The 22,602-nt window shown below is 37.0% G+C and overlaps 1 protein-coding gene across 2 annotated transcripts in view; it reads left to right on the forward strand.

Moving 5' to 3' along the window:
• The window catches only part of LOC150087483 (regulator of chromosome condensation-like), a 120,647-nt gene that overhangs the window by 68,182 nt on the left and 29,863 nt on the right, over nt 1–22,602 (forward strand). For both annotated transcript variants that reach the window (XM_090372098.1, XM_090372099.1), the window contains 3 exons: nt 7,827–8,006; nt 8,496–8,712; nt 22,386–22,541. In XM_090372098.1, coding sequence (XP_090228224.1) covers nt 7,827–8,006; nt 8,496–8,712; nt 22,386–22,541 — 553 coding nt within the window. The remainder of the gene's footprint in view (nt 1–7,826; nt 8,007–8,495; nt 8,713–22,385; nt 22,542–22,602) is intronic.

Genomic DNA, 22,602 nt, shown 5'->3' on the forward strand with positions numbered 1-22,602 from the left:
TTTAGGGCATGAATTGTTACCATCCTTATTTTTCTGAGAATTACATCTCAAACAGTGAAAGAGTCCCAGTTTGGCCACCTAGCTATCATTTGAGGAAAAAAATACTTGTCTTGCTGCTGTTACTTGCTTAATATGGAATTCTCAAATTGTAGTCTGCATGTTTTGGGTTGTTTTGTGTAGTCCTCTTAGATAAAATTATTTATAGCCTTTTCAAATAAAATTGGCTACTGCATGATTAGGTACTTTTGGCTATGACTTTTTAAAAAATTTTCCTGTTAACTGTGGACTACAGTGAAAAGGATTTTCACTGTAGTCCACAGTTCATTACTGACAGTCTCAAGGACTGTCAGTAATGAACACTTTTTTCAAGAAAAGGGTGAACAGAAAGTGGACATGGAAGAGTCCAAATGGATTAACTACTAATGAAATCGACTTCATCCTCACTAACAGAAGATATATTGTGAATGATGTTACCGTCCTGCATAAGGTAAATGTTGGAAGTGATCACAGAATGGTAAGATGTACACTTGATATAGATGTAGGAAAGGAAAGGAAAAAACTGACTCGAGTAAATAATACAAAGGTCTTTGAAATAACAGAGGAGGAGAAAAAGCAGTATGTACTGGAACTTAAGAACAAGTTTGAGCTTCTGCAGACTGCTGAGGACCAAGATATCGACGAGGAATATTACAACTTTTTGAAAGTGATAAAGCCCAAGAAACCTATAGGGAAAAAGAAATCCAAAGAAGAAAAAATTAGTCAAGAAACACTTGTCATGATGAACCGAAGACGACAAATGAAAAGCAAGAAAAACACTGACAGGGAGAAAATTGAGTATACTGAGTTATGCAAAGCCATTAGAAAGAGACTCAGAGAGGACATAAGAAGATTTAACACAAGAAAAGTAGAACAAGCATTAAGGGAAAACAAAGGATTTAAATCAGCAGCCATGAGCAGTAATACAGAAAGACAAATGATACTGAAACTGAAGAATAGCGATGGTGTACTTATAAACAGCAGAGAAGGCATAATTCAAATAGCAGAAGACTACTATAGAGAATTATACAAGGAGCAGGGGAATGATGCCAGCAGTGGGGAAGATGGATTGCAAAGTAGCAACACATACGACATACCCAATATTCTTCCTGATGAGGTAGAACATGCATTGAAGAAAATGAAGAATCAGAAAGCCCCGGGGGAAGATGAAGTTACTGTAGAGTTGTTGAAATTGGGAGGAAGAGACATAACACAAAAACTGGCAAGGCTCTTCACAAAGTGCATTAGAAAAGGTGTGACGCCTAAGCAGTGGAATAATGCAATCATAGTTTTGCTGCATAAGAAAGGAGATAAATCAGAAATTGGAAATTATAGACCAATTAGCTTGTTATCCCACATCTACAAGTTGTTCACAAGGGTCATTACTAACAGATTAGAAAGAATACTGGATGAGAATCAACCGAAAGAGCAAGCTGGCTTTAGGACAGGATTCTCAACTATGGATCACCTTCATGTAATATCACAGCTAATGGAGAAAGCAAATGAATATAAAACACCATTATGCCTGGCATTTGTGGATTATGAAAAGGCATTTGACTCCATACAGCATAAGGCAATGTTTCGGGCACTGGAAAGACAAGGCATAGACACCCCATATATTATGATTTTGAAGAAAATATATCAAATTCTACCTCCTTTATTAGACTAGACAAAGACAGTAGGAAATTTAAAATTGAGAAAGGAGTTCGACAAGGAGACACAATATCTCCGAAGCTGTTTACTGCTGCCCTTGAGGTAGCTTTCAGAAGATTAGACTGGTCGCAGAAAGGAGTCAATGTGAACGGAGAGTACCTAAACCATTTACGATTTGCAGATGACATTGTGGTCATAAGCCATGATCCCAAAGAATTAGAGGAAAATCTTAATCAGTTATGCACAGCTAGTAAGGATTTTGGACTAAAGATGAATATGGCTAAAACAAAAGTAATGATGAACAAGTATGCCACGGAAAGGGAAATAATGATTGAAGGAGCAGTAATTGAAAAGGTGGAGTCATATACTTATCTGGGACAAGTTATTAGCTGTAATAGTGATAAATGGCTGGAAGTCAAGAGAAGAATAAATTTTGGATGGATAGCATTCAGGAAATATAGTCACATACTGAAGAGCAATATCCCAGTTTGTCTGAAACGTAAAATAATGGACCAATGTATACTCCCCATCATGACTTATGGAAGAGAAGCTGAGAACTACACAGCGAAGAATGGAACGAATCATATTGGGAATAAGACTGTTAGATAAGAAGAGAAACACATGGATTAGGCAACAAACTCAAGTAAAGGACATTCTTATCAAAACTAAAGAACTAAAATGGTCTTGGGCAGGACACATAGCTCGAAGACATGATGACAGATGGACTAAGAAAATAACAGAATGGTATCCAAGAGGAGCTAGAAGAAAACCTGGAAGACAAAGGCGGAGATGGATAGATGGAATTCATGAGTTTGTGGGTAGTAAATGGATGTCCAGTGCTCAAAACAGAAGGAACTGGAAAGTTGCTGGAGAGGCCTTCATCCTGCAGTGGATTGAAAATGGCTGATGATGATGATGATGATGATGACAGTGAAAAATTAAGTTAGAAAATTTAATTTTACATTATAAACTCTTCTAAAGCTTTTTTTTTCTTATAAATTTTTAAAGCTTTTTTTTCTTATAAAGCCTGTTAAATTTTTTCCAATTCATCTGTAACAAAATATATGTTAGAGGAGAATATCTGATTAGTTTAAATGTATTTTGATTAATAATAATTCTACATTTTGTATAGTTAAATTAGTCTCAATTCTTTTAGTTCATTCTTATATATTCATATTTCTGTTTTCTCGCTTGTCCAAAAATGGTTTGGGGCTGCTGGCTTAAAGGATTATCAGTAATGTTTTTTTTTTTTTTTTTTTAAATTGAAAGCCTCAAACGTGAAAGGTATTAGAACCTGTAGTACTTGCTACCACGCATGGGTTGAAGGCTGACTTGAAGGTCTGTAGATGGTAATTTCCAAGAAATATGGATGCGCAAAGGATGGTTGTTCCATAAAGCAAAAACATAAGGGATAAATAAGGAAGGGAAAAAGTTGGTTCTGTAAGTTTTGGATTTGGATGCTGACTGGTTGTGGCATGTGTTTGGACTGATTTGGAAGAGTGGGAGCTACCCTTACACGTTCTCTTATTGTACACAGTGTTGTTAGAAACTGGTTCAGCAGTAGACAAGTTGTTGTTTCTTCATATAAACTGGTAATAAAATAGTTTCCCTTGCTGAAATTACAGTGGTGCAAACTTGTTTTTTAATTACGCCAGTTCATTTGCTTTATTCTTTTTTTTTTTTTTTTTTTTTGAGAACCCCAAACACGAGAGGTATTAGAACCTATAGTACTTAGTACCGTGCTTGGGTTGGAGGTTGAGAAGACGAAAGAAGATATTTGTTGACATTGGACTTGAACTTCTGTAGATTGTAATTTTCAGGAAATACGTATGAAGGAAGGTTGTTCCAGAAAACGGCACTTGAATGAATAAATGAGGAAGATGAAAAGTTGGTTCTGTGGGTTTGAAGTTGGACAATAAATGGATGTTGGCTGGTGGCGGCACGTGTTCGGACTGTTTTGAAAGAGAGAGCGGGAATTATAGAATCCAATTCAGAAGAACAGTGCCCATGGAAGTATCTGTAGAAGAGGCATGCAGCAGAAACAGTACGTCTATGTGAAAGCGAGTGGAGAGACTCTGTTAGAGATGAATCATTAATTAACCTAACTGCCCTCTTCTGAATGGAATCAAGAAGCCTGAGAGAGGTTTTGGGGGCACCACCCCAGATGTGGGAACAATATTCCATGGCAGGACGGATTTGCGATTTATACAGAGTGAGCAGCTGTTTGGAAGAAAAGTAACGCCGAGAGCGAAAGAGAAAACCAAGTTTTTTAGATACAGAGGAAGCAATATTTGTAATGTGCTTGTGCCAAGAGAGATTAGAAGTCAGGGTAATCCCCAAAAGAGATATATCATTTTGCCTAGAAATCGGAGTGTCACTAAAGATAAGCATAGGAGCAGAAGAATCCTTTTTGCGAGATATAAGACAAGACTGAGTTTTAGAAGGGTTGAAATCAACCAAATTGTCTTTGCCCCACTGGAGAATTACCTGAAGATCGGCATTTAAGGAATTGGTAGCAGATTTTCGAGAACTTGAAGCTGATTGAGCAGGACAAGGTTTCTCAAAATGGAAAGTTGAATGCAATGTGCTATCATCAGCAAAACTATGGATAGGATTTCCGGTCAATGGAAGAAGGTCATTGATATACAAGAGGAAAAGAGTGGGGGAAAGAACTGAACCTTGGGGGACACCGGCATTAGTGGAGAAGTTAGAAGACAGAGAGCCATCTACCATCACCCTCAGTGAGCGATCAGATAGAAAACTGGATAACCAATTACTAAAAGCAGTTGGCAAACCATAAGATGGAAGCTTGTTTAGAAGACCTTTATGCCAAACATGATCAAAAGCCTTTGAGATGTCAAGAGCAACTACTTGTGTTTCACCGAACCTTTCCATTGATTTAGTCCATAAATGGGTAACATAAGCCAGAATATCACCAGTGGATCGACACTGACGGAATCCGTACTGGCGATCGTTGATCAGACGGAAGGTTTCTAGGTAGTTTAAGAGTTGGCGGTTAATTGATTTCTCCATTACTTTAGAAAGAGTAGAAGTAATTGCAATGGGACGATAATTGGATGGCAGGGATTTGTCACCCTTTTTAGGAACTGGCTGGATATGAGCAAATTTCCAAGCAGAAGGAAAAACACCTTTGGAATAAGAAAGTGAAAAAAGGCGGCAAAGAATAGGAGTAAGTTCAGGAGCACAAGTTTTGAGAACAAGTGGAGAAATACCATCAGGACCTGGAGCTTTCTTAGCATCAAGATTCATCAAAATCCTTCTGATATCCTTTTGACGGAAGACCACAGGAGGCATTGAATGGAGCGTGTTAGGAATGGTGGGAGGTGTTTTACCAAGATCATTAATACATGAGCTGGAAAAAAAATGGGATGCTAGCAGGTCAGCTTTATCCTTGGCTGAAGTGACAACAGAACCATCTGGTTTGGACAGAGGTGGGAGCAGAGATGGGCAAAAGTTGCGGCCAATAGCTTTGGCAAGAGACCAGAATGCTCGGCTACCATTAGGGCAAGAAGCAAGTTTTCTACTCTTAGCCTGTTCAAACTCTAGTTTGGACTGATTAATAACTGCTTTACAATTGTTGCGAGCTTTGGTGTAGGCAGAAAATGAAACCGAAGAATTAGAAACAAGCCAATTACGATATGCAACATTCTTCTCTTGGACAGCCTTAGCACATTTATTGGAAAACCAAGGTTTAGATAAAGGACGAGATTTTAAAGTGGAGTGTGGGATAAAGGATTCCATTCCTGCAAGAATAATTTCACTGACACGATCTGAGCAAACGTTGACATCAGAAGTTTTGAAACAGTAATCAGACCAAGAAAAAGAAGAAAAGAAGTCTCGCAGGTCATCCCATTTTGCATTCTTGTAATGCTAAACAATACGAGGTTGGGAATAGCCATGAGATAAAGGTTCCATTGGAGAAGAGACAATCACCAAGTTGTGATCTGAAGTGCCTAAAGGACCTCTCACTTCGACCTTGTAATTAGAAGGGTTGTTCGTGAGAAAAAGATCAAGCGTATTGGCTGTATGATTAGGATTGTCCGGTATTCTTGTAGGTAAATGAACAATCTGTGGTAGGTCATTAGTAATTGCAAAAGCCTCAGCATCTCGACCTGCTGGGTCGGTGTGACTAGAAAATGGAAGCCAGCTGGAGTTGTGAACGTTAAAATCACCAAGGAAAATTACCTCACTGTTAGGAAAGTTAGACTGGAGAAAGTCAAGTTGCAAATAGAGGAAGTCAAAGAGCTCCAAGTGATTAGTGGAGTTGGGAGAACGGTAGAGACAACAGATGAATTTGACACAATGAGGTAGAGAGATTTTAAGCCAGAGAAGATCAAAGAGAGGAGATTCCAAATTGCCAAGTCTCTGACAGGGAATATCAGAACGGACATATGCACAAGTACCACCTTTGAGGCGAAAGGAATCATACAGCAAATAATTTGGACATCTGAGATGAGAAGTAGTTGAATCAACTGATAATTGAGATTCAGTCAGAAAAAGTACATGGGGTTTGGAAGACTGCGAGTGGAAATGGACATCGTTGAGATTGGAATTAAGACCACGTATATTTGTGAAATGAATTAGGAAGTCCTTGGGAGGTTTAGATCTTTTCGCAGATAAGCTTGCTCTATTATTTTGACAATTCATGGTGTATTCAATAGTAAGAAAAAGTGGGTGGGACATGCTGTATGAAGGAATGAAATTTTTGGATATGGCGTACATGTGGTAAGAATATACCCAGATCCTTGACATAACGTGGCCTCGACAATGCTCCCCGCGTACACATTACTCGGACTCCCTCCAGTCACTATCTGGCAGAGTAGAGGTAGCAAGATTATACACTAGCTGATCCGGAAGCCTCCTAGAGAGTTACCAATAGGTCCGGTCCGGTGTACTAACTAGCGGCCGTCCTGCGAAAACCGTTTTAGAGCTGTACCCTCGAAATGTAAGGAATATTGGATCTCGCCGCGACGTTCATCATAACCTCAAAAGTCATCAATCATACTGCATGATGGAAGAGATAGGGAAGGGTTGGCCGGAACTTAGCTCTAGAGACTAAACATGGGTCCACCACTTCAAGCCTCCAATAAGCAAAGTGGTGGTATTTCACCGGTTGATGAGAGTCATCTACCACCTAGTACTGCCTGGTAACACAGAGGGGCGGCGTTCCTCCATGTGGTGTGGGCGCCACACCTCGACCCCTGCTTACGTTGGTTCACACCTGGGTGGTCACCCACCATGTACTTGTACATGGAGGTTATACCCAGGATTACTAACAGTCCCACCATCGTGAAGGTGCAAGCAGAGGATTTGGCTGTCATAGACCGTCCGGACTTCACCGAAATTGGGTCCACTTGACTTAAGTGTCACCCGAATATCAGTTCCATCAGCGTTTTAGACTCCCAGGTAGCAAGAACAGCTTGTCTGGCATATCTGAGAGAATGTCGGTGACAACCTCAAGGACCATTCCTGAAGAGTTTAAAAATCTGAACTTGGGATGTGACTTTGATGGGTTTTTTTTAGGAGCATTAGCAACTAAGGCCATATTGCTCAAGGGATACGCGGTGGCATTCCCTGACCTTTCTGTATTTGGTGGTCATGGGCTCGAACCCCAGTCTCAAGAAGCGTGTGCTATGCACTGCTGCTCCTGCCCACCTGGCTACGAAGCGCCTTGATGTTTAGTCTATTCACTCTTGTTATAACTAGTTTTTCGCCATTTGGCATGAAGTTAGTAGCTGAGGTTACTCAACTCACCGACTAATGAGATTCTGGCTAAAATCAGAACATTGTGTCTTAGTGATGCCTTTAGAGTGTTTAACAGATAATGGATTTCACCTCATCTGGTGATGTTATTTGATTAAAAACAAAATTGGTAATTTTAGGTATACTCATGGATAATAATGTTTTAAAAAATGAGTGTAATATTGTCATTACACTAATATTGTCATTAATTATTTGAATTATTTCAACCCTACATTGAAATAAAAAAAACCTCTCTCCAATACGAAAAGGTATTGTATTATTAAGAAATGAAATGTGGTAATTTTAATTTTTAATGAAGACATTAATAATTGAAAATTTCAGTATTTAATAATTTATTTATTTTTTATTTTTAGGTGTATACATTTGGATGCAATGATGAGGGAGCACTCGGTAGGAAAACTTCTGATTCTGGAAGTGAATTCATACCAGGGAAAGTCAGCATACAAGGAAAAGTGGTGCAGATTTCAGCAGGAGATTCTCATTCATCTGCTCTCACAGAAACAGGAGAAGTGTATATTTGGGGTAGTTTTCGGGTAAGTCACCACTTTAAAATACCTAACTTTTATAACTTCATTTTTTCCTATATGTTTTTCAAATAATAAATAAAAGTAAAAATTACAAAAAAAATAAAAACAATAAACTTTTGTGTCTATGGATAACTAAGCAGCTTGTTTTGCAACAGTATTCTGATATTCATAGTGGAACAATAAATAGCTGCAGGGAGATTTCTGTTATGTTGCATGGAAAGCATGATGACATTAGTGGCAACTATTAAAAATGTGTGTAGGTCTGTGAGTTGTCTTTTATGAATTACTTGTATGTATTTTGCATAAATAATCATAACATTTGATGTTTAATAGTAGACTATACCAGGTCTTTCTGAATGCAACATAATATGCTACTATAGGATATTAGCTAATTTTAAAAATATCTTTGTGTCATTTTTGTTTTATTGAATATCTTTTTTTTTGGCCCAGTTATGAAATAATAATTTTTCTATTATTGTGTTTAAACTTTTCCAGGATTCAATTGGTTCCATGGGCCTAACCCCCTTTGGCTCCCATTCTTCGCCCCAAAGAATACTGTCAGATGTTACTGTAGTTCATGTTGCTTCAGGAAGTGATCACTTAGCATGTTTGGCAGATACTGGTGTATTGTACACTTGTGGTTGTGCAGAATCTGGCCAGTTGGGTAGGGTGGCAGAATGTTTCAGTTCCCGTGGAGGCCGAAAAGGGATAGGTAAGGTAATCCTTTCTCTGCTTTACCCACTGTATTCATCATGATAAAATTCTTCTCCCACTATTTCTGGATGGCTCCATCTCAGTTAGCCCTACAATGTTAGCATTAGTTGACTTGACAAGAAGCTCAGATTCATAGGTTTATTTTATTTACAACACTCCTGGAATTGCTGTATGGACATGTTAATACATCCCTCGTAGCTTCTATTTTTTTTTTTCTGAAATGAACTACAGGAAATACACCATTGTACAGTCTCAAGGATTTGAGCTGTCATTTCTTGCAGTCAGTAAGTTCAGTACAGACTGTGCATTTGGAAAACACCACACTGCTCTTACCGAGGGGATAGATATCAAAATTCTTAAATTTTTCCAAAGTGTCAATCTCAAATGAAAAAACTGCTGAATAATAATAATTTATTTATCCCTATTTTATGTTACACTTTTTTGGGAGATAATAGCAAAAAGGGACGGAGAACACATAAACCAATGGCTTTTTAGGGGGTGTTCCCTTAAAAAATTATGAATATACAAATATACAATTGAAAAATGTACAGTTCTGAAATTGTACAGGTAATGTTCAACAGGAAAGACATAAATAAATTGGAGTTTTTTTGTACATTTCTTTACAGAAAACTTCAAAAAGCATCACTACTTATAACATCATTGTGAACATTTTTACAATTAAATGAGGAGAGAAAAGAAAAATGATGAGATACATGCACAGAAATTTACAGACTATTTGCCAACTGCTTCCTTTAACATTTGTACATTATTTACATGTTGGTGCTTTTAAAATCCAGGAGTTGAGTGGAAGGTAATTTGAATCAGACATCCCTGGTGATGTGTTCAATTAGTAGTTTCTTGAATTGATTTAGTGAAGTGACATTTCTGATTTTTGCAGGAAGTTTGTTCCAGGTTTTAGCACCTCTGTATTTTATGCTTTTCTGACCTATGGCTTTTCTGAAAAGCGGAATCTTCAGGTTGGCTTCATTTCTTAGATTGTATGATATTTCTTCTTCATCTGTGGTTTTGAAAAAGGATCTGAAGAGAGGGGGAAAGTCTGCTGCCTTGATAGCATTCTAAACAAGGATCGCCTCGGCTTTCTGCAATAGCTGGTAGATGCTTAGGAGTCTCACTTCCTTGTATCTCGAACTAACCGATGCGTTCCAGGGAAGGCTCAAAATTGAACGAACGCATCGATTGAGATTGGAGTTGATTCTCGCGAGGTTTTCTTGGCTGGTGGTACCCCATGAGATGATTCCATAGGTGAGATGTGGCTGAATTAAAGAAAGAAATGCTTGTCTGAGAAGAGAAGGAGACACCCAAGCAGAGGCCCTGGCAAGTATTCCTGCTAGTAACGAAGTTTCGGCGCCTCCGTAGCCAGGTGGGCAGGAGCAGCAGTGCGTAGCACACCCTTCTTGATTAGACCGGGTTTAGAGCTAGTGCCCACCAAATACGGAGGATGCGGAAAGGTCAGGGAATGACCACCGCATATCCCCGGAGCAATATGGCCTTAGTTGCTAATGCTCCTAAAAACCAAATAACAAACAAACAAACAAACAGTAACGATTTTTCTTTCGTAGGGTTATCATTTGTTTTGCCCAACTTAGCTTATCATCTAGCCATATTCCGAGAAACTTGGTTTCATTCACCCTTTCAAGTTGTTTTTCTTTGTATGTTACGTCTAAATCAATATTTAGTGGTTTGTTTTTCATGCTAAACACCATATATTTTGATTTTTCTGGATTTAGTATAAGCTGATTCTTTTGAAGCCAATTATGCATCATAGAAAGCAAGGCAGAGATTTTGAGTTGGAGCTCATTAGGGTTATCTGTGATTAGGATGGAAATATCATCGGCATATGCTACTAGGTGAGAAAATGGAAGAAGAGAGAGAAATTCATCGATGTAAAGAACAAATAGGATAGGTCCAAGAAGTGAGCCTTGAGGTACTCCCCTGGAGAAATAACAGATGTCAGAGTATGATTGATTTGTTCTTATGACAAACGGCCGATCGGTAAGGTAGTTTTCAAGGAGAAGGTTAATTTTTCCTCTCAAGCAAGGTAATTGAGTTTGTTAAGTAGAATAGTATGGTTTATGCAATCAAAAGCTTTAGATAAGTCAAGAAACAGTGCTATAGCATAGTGACTCTTTTCAAGACTATCAATGATCCTTGAGCAGAAGTCAAGAAGTCAGTTTTCCGGAATGTATCATCATTCCGGAAAACTGTGTGAAAATCCAAACACAAATCCAAGAACTGCCTTCAGGTTTGTTGGTGCTGCTAAAGACCACATTGCGGACTGTAAGACACCGCAGCACATATTTCAAGATAATTTTACAATCACTAACTTTAGACACATCGATCTAAAATTCCAATAAGCTTTAAGTACCATCAGCCTCATAAATGAAAAACGATCTTTAAACATGTTTAGCATCAAATATTATGCCAAGAAATTTCATAACAGGAGACAGTGATAATTCCTGATCCAGAACAGTCAGAACACAAGCTTGTCACTGAGCAGGTAAGGTGAAAGATCAGATATTTAGACTTTGGATTAATTGAGGGGCCAAAGCACTGTCAGAAATCAAGTATACTGTGTACTGTCTTTTGCACTTGCAAATTCAAAGCAGAAAACAAGCTTAGCACCCAAAATTGTGGGAACTCTGATTATCAAGACTAAGCCATCCATATGTGATATAAAGTCAGGATTCTGAAATGTAAAAGGGGTGAGTACTATGGATAAAGAAAAGGAACTGATCAGACTATATCTTTCAAAATTTCAAAGACTTCACCAGCAATTTCTCAACAGGAATACAGCACTTCTGAAAGGGAGTGAACTGTAATGAAATAAAATGTGGATGCCACATCAAACAATAATGCATGCAAATCTAGCTTCAGATTCCAGGTTACATGAATCCTGCTTATTGTTGTAGGAAAGTCACAGTAGACCTATTGCTAATTCCATAGTGAATAATATTTAAATGATTGGCAAAAATGTACTGCATTATGGGATGTAGCAAAATTCTTTAAAGGACTTTTGTGAAGGGGGGATGTTGAAATTGGTCTAAAATCTTTAAATACATGTAGAGTTAGAAACCTTAGAAACAGGAATTACTTTGCAAATTCGTATATTATAGGAACAACTTTTGACTATAATACATTATTATACAGCTTAACATCATCACCTGTCATTGTACTATTCCACGGGTCGACGTGTGAAGCCTTGCCACCATGCCCTGTCCGTGTACTTCTCTCTGTCATTGATTTCACTCCAGTTTCCTCCTCTCTTAATGACATCGGTCTTTATCATGTCTTGCCATCTCATTCTTGGTCTCCCCTTGGTCTTTTGTCCCTTAATTGTAAATCAAACATTCTTCTTGGCAAATGCCTCTCGTTCATCCTCTTGACATATCCAAACCATTTCAAATGGGACCTTTCAATCCTATTCTGGAGTTTTTCAACCTGAATTCCCTCCCTAATCACATTCCTGATTTTGTTGCATCTTGTCTTTCCAGCTATGCCCCTCAAAAATCTCATTTGTGCCCCCTGAATTCTGCTTTCATTCTTTTTCCTCATAGTCCCAGTTTCAGATGCATATGTCAGAATTGGTATGTAATAGGCCTAATATATAGCCTTCTTACACTTCGGTGATATGTTCCTGTTGCAGATAAGATGTCTTGTATGCCTATAGAAATTCTCACCCTTTTGTATCCTTCTACTTATTTCTTCGTCTATCACTCCAGTCTTTGTAAAGGTGCTTCCTAGATACTGGTTGTTAATTATTTTGCTATTTCCCTTCCATTGTAATGTATCCATCAAACTTGCCACTCCTCTTTAGAACCATTACTTCACTCTTCTGACTGAAAACCAGTCCAAATTTCATTGGCCATACTAGCTCATATATCAACTTGCCGTTGCACTTGTTCCCTGCTCTCTCCCCATATGCAGATGTCATCTGTGAATTGCATGACTTTCATCCGGTCCTGTCCCAAGTTGTTCCACCATTCTACATTGCACATCATTCATGACAGTTATGAATAGTAGTGGTGAGAGGATGCCTCCTTGCCTCAAACCTGATGTTATTTTGAAGCTCTCCGAAAACAGCTTAACCAAAGTATCTGAAATGAAAAATGAGGAAAAGTTAAAACAGATTCAGTATAGAATCATAACCACTGCAGAGATGCTTGGCAATTTTTTTTATTTTACCATTCAACTCTTCTTTAGAACATAGAACCAATGATGATAGAACTAACAACTATCAATTAAATGTTGCAATGGCAACCCCCAGTCCGGTGGCAAAGTAGTTTGAAGCTATAGCTTATGTCTAATCCACTCTTAAGAATCTGGCAGGCCATGAGAACCAGATTATTCCCTGAAAAAATTATCCTGCAGAATTTAGGCTGCATAGTAACAAATTTGTAAGTAGCATATATGTTATTTTCAACAAATTTTGCATGGGCATCAGAACACAACCTTTCCAATGGAAATATTTTCAGTGGAGACATTTTTTTGTGGCTAATACTGTATTACAAAAGTAAAATATCTTAATCATGAAACTTTTTTTTTTTTTTTTAAGTTTTGCCTGAGTGGGCACTTTCATTTATCACAAAACTCAGTTTTGTAAAATTATGATACAGTTGTGAATGGACAATTTTTATTCAATTTTTTTTTGTTAGTACAGTTATGCAATATAAAAATACAGTCGATTCCGGTTATTTGGTACACATTGGGACTAGTGCATTTTGGCCCGATTAAGCGGCTGCCCCAATTATCCAAAGTTTGACGTAAAAAAAGTTAAATATACAATGGACCCCCCCCCCCCCCGCTTTACAATTGGTTCACTGTACAATCAAATCATATTATGATGGAGTCACCATAATAAAGTACCATTCACTATATGATGTGTAGTAGGCACCGGTCATTGTCATCATGTTTGTGAATTGAATTTTAATTCCATTAAACAGCGATTCTAATTAGCAAAAATAGGAGGAATCCACATATATCCATAGGCTATAAAAGTAAAGATATGTTGAGCACAAATTTACCCTTTATTACCTTACCAATTAAAAAATTAAATGATACATGAAAATCGGAAGAATATACGTGATAATCGGAATAATTAATACGTACTGTAATATGTACATACTAACTAGTTTACATTTCTGTTCACTGACATTTGTGGGTGGGAGTTGAAATTTAAAACAGTAAAAGATAAGCAATCAATAACAAAGAAAACGGCAAACACAAATCGCAAGTAACACGATACGTGCAAGTGAGAACGGAGTAACAAGTTATGAAGCTTTAAAAGTAGCAGTGAAGAGAAGATTCTGAAAATTAATTTTTTTATATGATTGAAGATTTCATGGTGTAAACACATTTCACCATAATAACCCACAGAATTCCAGCTGTCAGTATTATCGCAAATTCAGTAAGATCGAGTTTACTATCCGTTTATGATAGATTGCACTAACAGAAAAGCCCAGTAAACAACAGGCGACTGCTAATTGTTTTTTATTGCTTTATGGTTGTGACCTCCAGAAATCCAACCGAACTACATGGTATGGTCGTAAACAATTGTAGGGTGATCTCCAGTGCTGCGGTCTCCTGCCCCGATTAAACGGCATGTTGTCCCAATTAAGCGAAGTAAACCCTGGCTATTTTCTTGATTGGGTTTTGTTTTTTAAGATTTGCCCCGATTAACCGGTGTCCTAAATAACCGGAATCCACTGTATTTTAATCAAAGTTTTTTTTTTTTTTTTTTAATTTATAACCAGAGTGGTCACTTTTGTTTAGTATAGGATACCACTCTTAGAAAATTGCAGTGCAGCTGTGAATAGACTTTTTATTCAAATTTTTTTGAAGTTAGTACAACTAAAAGCACTGTAAAAGAAAGCATATCCTAATCATAAAGCAAATAATTATATATTTTTTCTTGAATTAAAGTAATTGCTTTTGGTCAACATAATCAAATATATACAGAAGTATATATTTAGCTGTAATAATGATTACTTTAAAATTTCACTTTAAAGTAAATTACACAGAAATTTACAGAACAACTTTGAAAATATCAAAGAGAAGCACAAAATAAACAGCATTCACTAGTGAAAGTGAAACAAGAACTCCGCTTTATTTGGCAACTTTGGAAACTGATGAACACTAAATATATATATATATTTTTTTTTTTCCTTTGTGTAAACCCCAAACACGAGAGGTATTACAACCTATAGTACTTTGTACTGTGCATGAGTTGGAGGTTGGGAAAACGAAAGAAGATATTTGTTGACATTAGACTTGAACTTCTGTAGACTGTCATTTTCAGGAAATACATATGAAGGAAGGTTGTTCCAGAAAACAGCAGTTGAATGAATAAATGAGGAAGATGAAAAGTTGATTCTGTGAGTTTGAAGTTGGACAGTAAATGGATTTTGGCTGGTGGCAGCACGTGTTCGGACTGTTTTTAAAGAGATAACGGGAATTATAGAACCCAATTCAGAAGCACACTGCCCATGGAAGTATCTATAGAAAAGGCGTGCAGCAGAAATATCATGGACATTTACTACAAAAAGTTAAGTGGATAGACACATGGGGTGAGATTTGAAAAAGTTTTTTTCAAAAGTAGTTCATGTTAATTTCTCAGTGGAGGCACTCATAATATGGCAAAAATAGTGGCAAGTTACCTAATAGGTACTCAACTTTGTAGTTTTTGGAAAATGTTTTGGGTTTTTTGAATTCTGCTTAAACAGTAGCAATATTTCATATTTTCTTAATGTGTGTACTTTTTAAGTTTTAATAAAAAATGAAAAAATTGAAAACATGCTCTGTTTTACACCTTTTATTTAAAAAAAATATATATAAAAATATTAATTCTACTGAAAAATTGCAAAAAAAAAAAATTTTACACATAAGTAAAAACGTCAGTCTCTTAGTCTCTTCCATTTTTCCAGTTTAGAAGACTTAAGTGCATGAAATTTCACGAAATATGTGCATGCACATATATTTCTGCTTATTATATATATAAATATTAAAAAAAGTTTAAAAATCATATATGTATTTGATGCTATTAATTCCTTCCATTTTCATGTTTATTTCAAATTTTGTACACTTCACAACAAAATTTGAAACTACTGTAAACTTGATAATGTGGATTAATTGGGGGTAGAGGTCATCCGGATTAAATGATAATCTGGATTAGTGAAGCAAAAGATAGCTTTAAAAGAACAGAATCTTAGAACACAAATAAATGGAAAATTTAATAAATAAAATATAGGTAGTGTTAATGAAAATAAATAAAAATATATCACCGTATAGTATAGCCTTTATTTAAAAAATATAAAAATACAATATATTTATCCATCGATAGATGGATAAATGTATTGTCTTTTTATACATTTTTCAGGTGGCACTGGCATCGAATACCAATGCCACTTGATCATTGCTGTGAATACCACTTAACCCCTTCTTGGAACATTTTTTTTTCCCTGAAAATGTGCCATAATGGGTCGACTTTTTTTATTTTACAGATTAAAAGTATGCATCATGTGAATATTCATTGTATAGTTTCTTGTGTTTTTATAAATATTTTGGTAGAAAATACATGGGAGTAATTATCCCATTTGGGCTATCCCAAGTTATCTCATATATGCCAAAAAGTTTGCAAATTATACAGATTTTTTTAATAAACTAGCACTTAAACTAAAAGAAAGGAACAGAAAAACACTCTTCACTACTCATTATATAAATAAATTTAAAAATCAAGTGGAATGCACAAGCAGTAACCTCCCACCACAAGCAATAATCATGAACTAACTACATTCTGACACACGGCCGCCGCAAGTGGATAGTGAGGTAAGTGTCGCTTACAGGCGGCAGTTCAAGAGGGCACTGGAATATTTTTTGATATAGTTTTCTAATTGGTTAACGCTTATCAGTATTCAGCATTTAGAAGAGCAAATTTTATTTTGTTTACTGGCAACAAATAGGAACATGTGCTACTGTTCTGGCATTGTTGTACAATAAGTAAATATAAGTAAAACGAAAACCAGTTATCTGCTGCCGGATGTAAGAATATTCTGAGAAATCTCAGGATTTATCTGGCTAATGCAAAATTAGCCAGATAAATGCCCGAGAAAATACGTTTCAATCTTAAATTTGGAGGTATTATTGTTTGGTTCGTGTATTATTGTATCCCGAGATATTTTGTGTAGTTCCAAATAACTTTGAAAACTAAAAACGGGATATCTTGGGATAATCCATGAAGAAGTTAACTAAGCTTCTTCCAGCAACACTTCTTTTTGCATTTTTAGCATTAGCATTAGTAGAGGCATATGATGCAAGAAAGCAAGCTTATTCAGCATCAGCCAAAAAAAAAAAAAAAAAACACAACTACTACTCCCATTTCACCCCTCCGTTCGTTCGAAATACCTGTCCAGCTGAGCCTTAAATTTATTTAGGCTATCAACTTCAACAACAAGAGGAAGAATCCCATCGGCATTGAGCATGCTCAAGCCATTCAAAGCCTTATACACCTCTATCAGATCACCTCGCCGATGCCTAGTCTCCAGGCTCTGTAATTTGCAAAACTTAAGTCTTTCTTCGTAAGAGCAACCCTTTGTTCCATTCACTAATCTTGTTGCTCTTCTCTGTACTCGTTCCAGCAGCTCTACATCCTTCTTGAAATGAGGCCTCCAGACCTGTATACAGTACTCAAGGTGTGGCCTGACCAATGCCTTATACAAGAGAATAATCACATCCCTGTCCCTGCTAGAAAAATTCCTGTATATCATTGACAAGACACCATGAGCTACTCTTGCAGCTCATCTGCACTGCTCAGAGAACTTCATATCTGCCTGCACAATTACCCCCAGGTCCTTTTTCATTCTCTACCACTGTCAGCTTAGTACCACAGAGTTGATACGTTGATCTGGGGTTACTGTTTCCCATATATAGTACTTTACATTTGTCAATGTTAAACTTCATTTGCCGCCTCTCAGCCCATCTGCTCAACCTTTCCAGATCCTGTTGCAGCAGCATAGTATCAGTAGTGTCCTTAACAACCCTGCCAACCTTGGTATCGTCTGCAAACTTGGACATTAAGCCTGATACACCATCATCAGTATCATTTATAAATACAGAAAACAACAATGGACCCAACACTGAACCCTGAGGAACTCCACTAATAACATTAGTCCACGTTGAGCAGTGTCCATTGATTACCACTCTGTCTTCTGCCACTCAACCATCCCTTTATCCATTGCAGCAATTTGCCTCCAATGCCACACTTCTCCAATTTGTGCAGCAGTCTTCCATGCGCAACAGTATCAAAAGCCTTTCTAAGATCCAAATATATAATATCAAAGTTATTCCCTGCATCCAGTTCTTTTGTGACTACATCATAGTATCCAATCAAATTGGTCAGACAAGACCTGCCCTTAACAAAACCATGCTGTGTCTGAGCTATAACTGAATTCTTGTCCAGATGATCCTGCAGTGCTTCTTTAACCAGTGCCTCCATTAATTTTCCTGGAACTGAAGTTAAACTAACAGGTCTATAATTACTTGTGTCAGCCTTTGATCCTCCTTTGTGAATTGGGGTTACATTTGCACATCTCCAGTCCATGGGTACCTCCCCTGAGTCCAAAGAAGCTCTCATAATTATGGCTAGGGGTTTGCTTACTTCCTTTGCTGCCTCCTTTAATATAACTGGATAGATCCCATCCACCCCGGGTGCCTTTTTCATGTTTATCCTCAACAATTTCTCCTCCACTTTCCTCTCAGTTATTAGAAAATAATCTAGCTCACTGCCAATGTTTACTTCACCTACGACATTCCCCTTCCTGAATAACTCCTCATGTGTGAATGTAGATGCAAAATACTCGTTTAGATTGTTAGCCACCTGAGCTGGATCCTCAACTGTTGAACCATCAATATCCAGTGGACCAATCTGATTCATCCCTTTCCTTCTTGAGTTTAAATAGGTAAAGAACTCTTTTCTGTTTTTCTTTGCATCCTTTGCCAAGGATTTCTCATAATCTGCCTTTGCCTGCCTAATCTCCTTTGTGACTTGGTTACAGACCAACTTATAGCTATCATAGGCTTCCATGTCACCCATTAATTTGTATGTATCCCATGCATTTTTCTTCTCTGCCATATGTCTCATTAGTTCATCTGACAACCATTTAGGCCTGAACCTTGAACAATATTTCTTGGTTGGTATGTAAAGCCTGGTAGCTTCCAAGATTAGTTCCTTGAATGCTTCCCATTTTGAATTTGCTGTTGGTAACATCATCAGTTGGTCCCACTGTATAGAATTTAAATACTGTCTCAGACCATCATAGTCGCCTTTACGAAAGCAAAAACCCTTCCCTTTACCTCTGATGGTAGTTACCTCCTTGAGTAAATCCCACTTCAGCACATTGTGATCACTGCCACCCAGTGGTTCCTTTATCTGCAGATTCCTTAATGTCTGTCTATTTGATACACTGCTTTTATCACTTCCCACATTGAATTTTAAAGAAAATGTCTATAGGTTCTTTTTGTTTTTTAATATCTAACACAGTCCATTGGCTAATACCAAATTCTTCCGCAATTTATTTTACAAGAACACCATTTTCAAGTTTTATCACTTTGGGCTTGTTAATGATAGTTAAAGTAACACGTTTTCTTTTTATTCCATTTTTCACTTCTTTAGAACCCATAATTATATAAAATATATTAACTTATGTACATATATATGTATAAAGAAGTATGCAAATGAAACGATATAAGCAATAACATCCCTCGGGACTCAGAGTCAACAATGATACTGAACAACACGCAAGACAATATAACATATGGTCCATCTGTCTCTGTGCAGTTAGAGTGACTCATCTGCCTTCCTAAATCCCGTGTCTTTCAAAGTACTCAACTGTGAACAGAATTTTTCATATTTCGATTCAGATTATCTGACATCTGGATTAGTGAGGGTTTACTGTACTTGTCTTGCTCCCTGCAGTGTAGTGGTCATTCAGAGAGAACATCAGTTTTCATTTTCCTCCTCTTCAGAACCCTGTGAAAACAGTATTAAATGTTTCTAAAACAACTAGGGTAAGACGGTAGATGTTTATGGAACTAGTTAGAAAGTTGAAACTTGGGGTGGGTCACCTGTCAGTGACCCACCACCAGTTTAAATACATTTTGATACTGTTGGTACAATTTTCAGAATATTTCTGAAAAAGGTGGTTAGGATTACAGCTGAATTGTGTTTTTTTTTTTTTTTTTTGGCCAGGCTATTTATAGTATTAGTATTGCCAAAAAAAAATCCCTTTCCACTATATCCTCTCTAAAAATTTGTCTAAATTATTCCTTAAGTTTATTCATACTACCTGCATCTACAGTAGGAGATGGAAGTTTGTTCCGACATTCAACTACTTTGCCGAAAAGAAATTTCCACATGTCTATCCTGCAATCATACTCTCTCAGTTTAAATTTATGCCCCCCTTTGGTGTGTTGTTCTGAGCAAAAGTAAGGATTCTGTTAACATTTAGTTTACTTAATCCATTCAAAGCCTTAAACACCTCAATCAGATTTCCTGGCAGTAGGCTTGAGATGCTGTAATTTGCAGAGCTCCCTTTTGTTCCCCTCACTAATCTCACTGCTCTTCTCTGCACACATGCAAACAGATTCACATCCTTCCTAAAATTGAGTTTCCAGACCTGTATGCAATATTCAAGATGTGGCCTTACCATTGCTTTATGTAGTGGAGTGATTACTTTCTTGTTGCTGCTGGCAAAGTTCCTGTATATTATCGACTCTATGAGCTGTCATAACAACAAGTCTGCACTGCCCAGAGAACTTCATGTTTGAGTGTGCAAATATATCCTCAGGTCTTTTTTTTTTTCTTCTCTACTACCTTGAATGTCATACTAAAAAACTGGTATCTTATTCTGGGATTTACCACTATCCATATGCAGTATTTGTAAATGTTAAACTTAAGTTGCCCTGCTGAACCCATCTTTTTAATTTTTCTAGATTATTGTCATTAATCACCTTTGCATCATCTGCAAACTTAAACATTAAGTCTGATATACCTTCATCAATGTTATTAATAAATCCAGAAAATAATGGGCCCAGCACCAAACTCTGTGGCTCCCTACTAATAACATTAGTCCAAGAAGGGCAGTGTCCATTGATAACCGATCTCTGCCTTCTCCCACTCAACCATCTCTTTGTCTATAGCAGTAACTTGCCCATAATTCCACATTACTCAAATATGTACAGCAGTCTTTCATTGGGGCACTATCAAAAATGATGTAAAAATTATTTTTTTGCATCCAGTTTGCTACTGCATCATATCAGATTGGTTGACATGGTCACCCCTTAACAATCCATGCTGTTATTGCCACATAACTGCATTCCTGTCTCAGTGGTCCAGCTTTACTTCTTTAACCAGTGACTCATCATTTTTCCTGAAAGAGAAATCAGCGTACAGGCCTATATTTGCTCATTTCATCCTATGCTGTCCCTCTGTGAATTACGGAGACATTTGGACATCTCCAATCCATAGGGATCTCCCCTTGAATCTAAGGATGATTCTTATAATTATGACTAAAGGCATGCTTACATCTTTTGCTACTGCTTTTTCTTTTAATAATCAAAAATTATTAAAAGAAAAAGCAGCAAAAAAAGACTTAAGCAAGTCTTACAATTCCCCCACAGTTGACAATACTTACTTTAAGTAGAACCCATATTAATATATTCTTAATGCATGAGGAGTCCATGCTGATAAATTGCCTTCCTCTAGTATTCTGGTGTAGAAATTAGTCATCTGATAAATCCAAAATAGCCTTGCTATTGTGTAGGTGATCAACCAACAAATTCTAGTATGTAGAAAGTGAAAATCCCCCATTATGTGAGACATTCTGATTTACCAGCCCATTTTATTTGACTATCTAGTTGTTCATTATATTCATCGCAATTAATTGGTCTATAACACACTCTTCTCATATTTGTTTTCTCGGTGTTTATGTCACTCAGAACTGGCTCAACATTTCATTGGCCACCCACATCTGTGCACTGTCTTAGATTCTAAGTGCTTTTTAACCAAGAGTAGAACTCCACACCTTTTCCTATGCTGTATCACCTCTGTGTATACATTGTATACTGGGTGCCTCCATAGCCAGGTGGGAAGGAGTAGCAGTGCGTAGCACATGCTTCTTGATTAGACCAGGGTTCAAGCCCGTCACCACCAAATATGGAGGATGCAGAAAGGTCAGGGAATGACCACCGCATATTCCTGGAGCAATATGGCCTTAGTTGCTAATGCTGCTAAAAACCAAATAACAAACGTTGTATACTTTTTTGTATTGTATTTTTAGAGGGATGGGTGAAATTACCCCCCCCCTTGTGACTATTGGTGGGTTAACAGAAACAGTTATGTATTGTAAATTATCTCTTGTTATCCTTTCACTCTTATTCCTATTTTATTATTTTTTTTTCATTTAAAATCATGACAAGACATTATTAAACTGAAGATGAACAGTGTTACATGCACTTTGAAATATTTGTATGTTATGATTTTATGTATTGTAATTTTATTTAGTATTGTGTTAAATCCATTTTCATTTCATTAATTCAGAAAGAGTTTATTTATATATCCAGTATTCTGTATGATGACTTACAAAACTATCATTCTTTTAGGTTTTGTGCTGAACCCTGCTCCTGTAGAAATTCGGAAAATCCAAGGACACGCTGTCCTGTTTGACTGTGTTTGGACTGGATCGTATACCACATTTGCAAGAGCAAAAGATTCTGGAGCAATTTATGGATTTGGCTTAAATAATTACCACCAACTTGGTATGTGTTTAACTTTCATTATCTTGGTCGGAATTATAAAGTATTTGGCATATGATTAATT

This window comes from Mastigoproctus giganteus, chromosome 4 (assembly GCF_048544385.1).
Source record: "Mastigoproctus giganteus isolate SK-2022 chromosome 4, ASM4854438v1, whole genome shotgun sequence".
In the NCBI taxonomy this organism is placed as follows: domain Eukaryota; kingdom Metazoa; phylum Arthropoda; class Arachnida; order Uropygi; family Thelyphonidae; genus Mastigoproctus; species Mastigoproctus giganteus.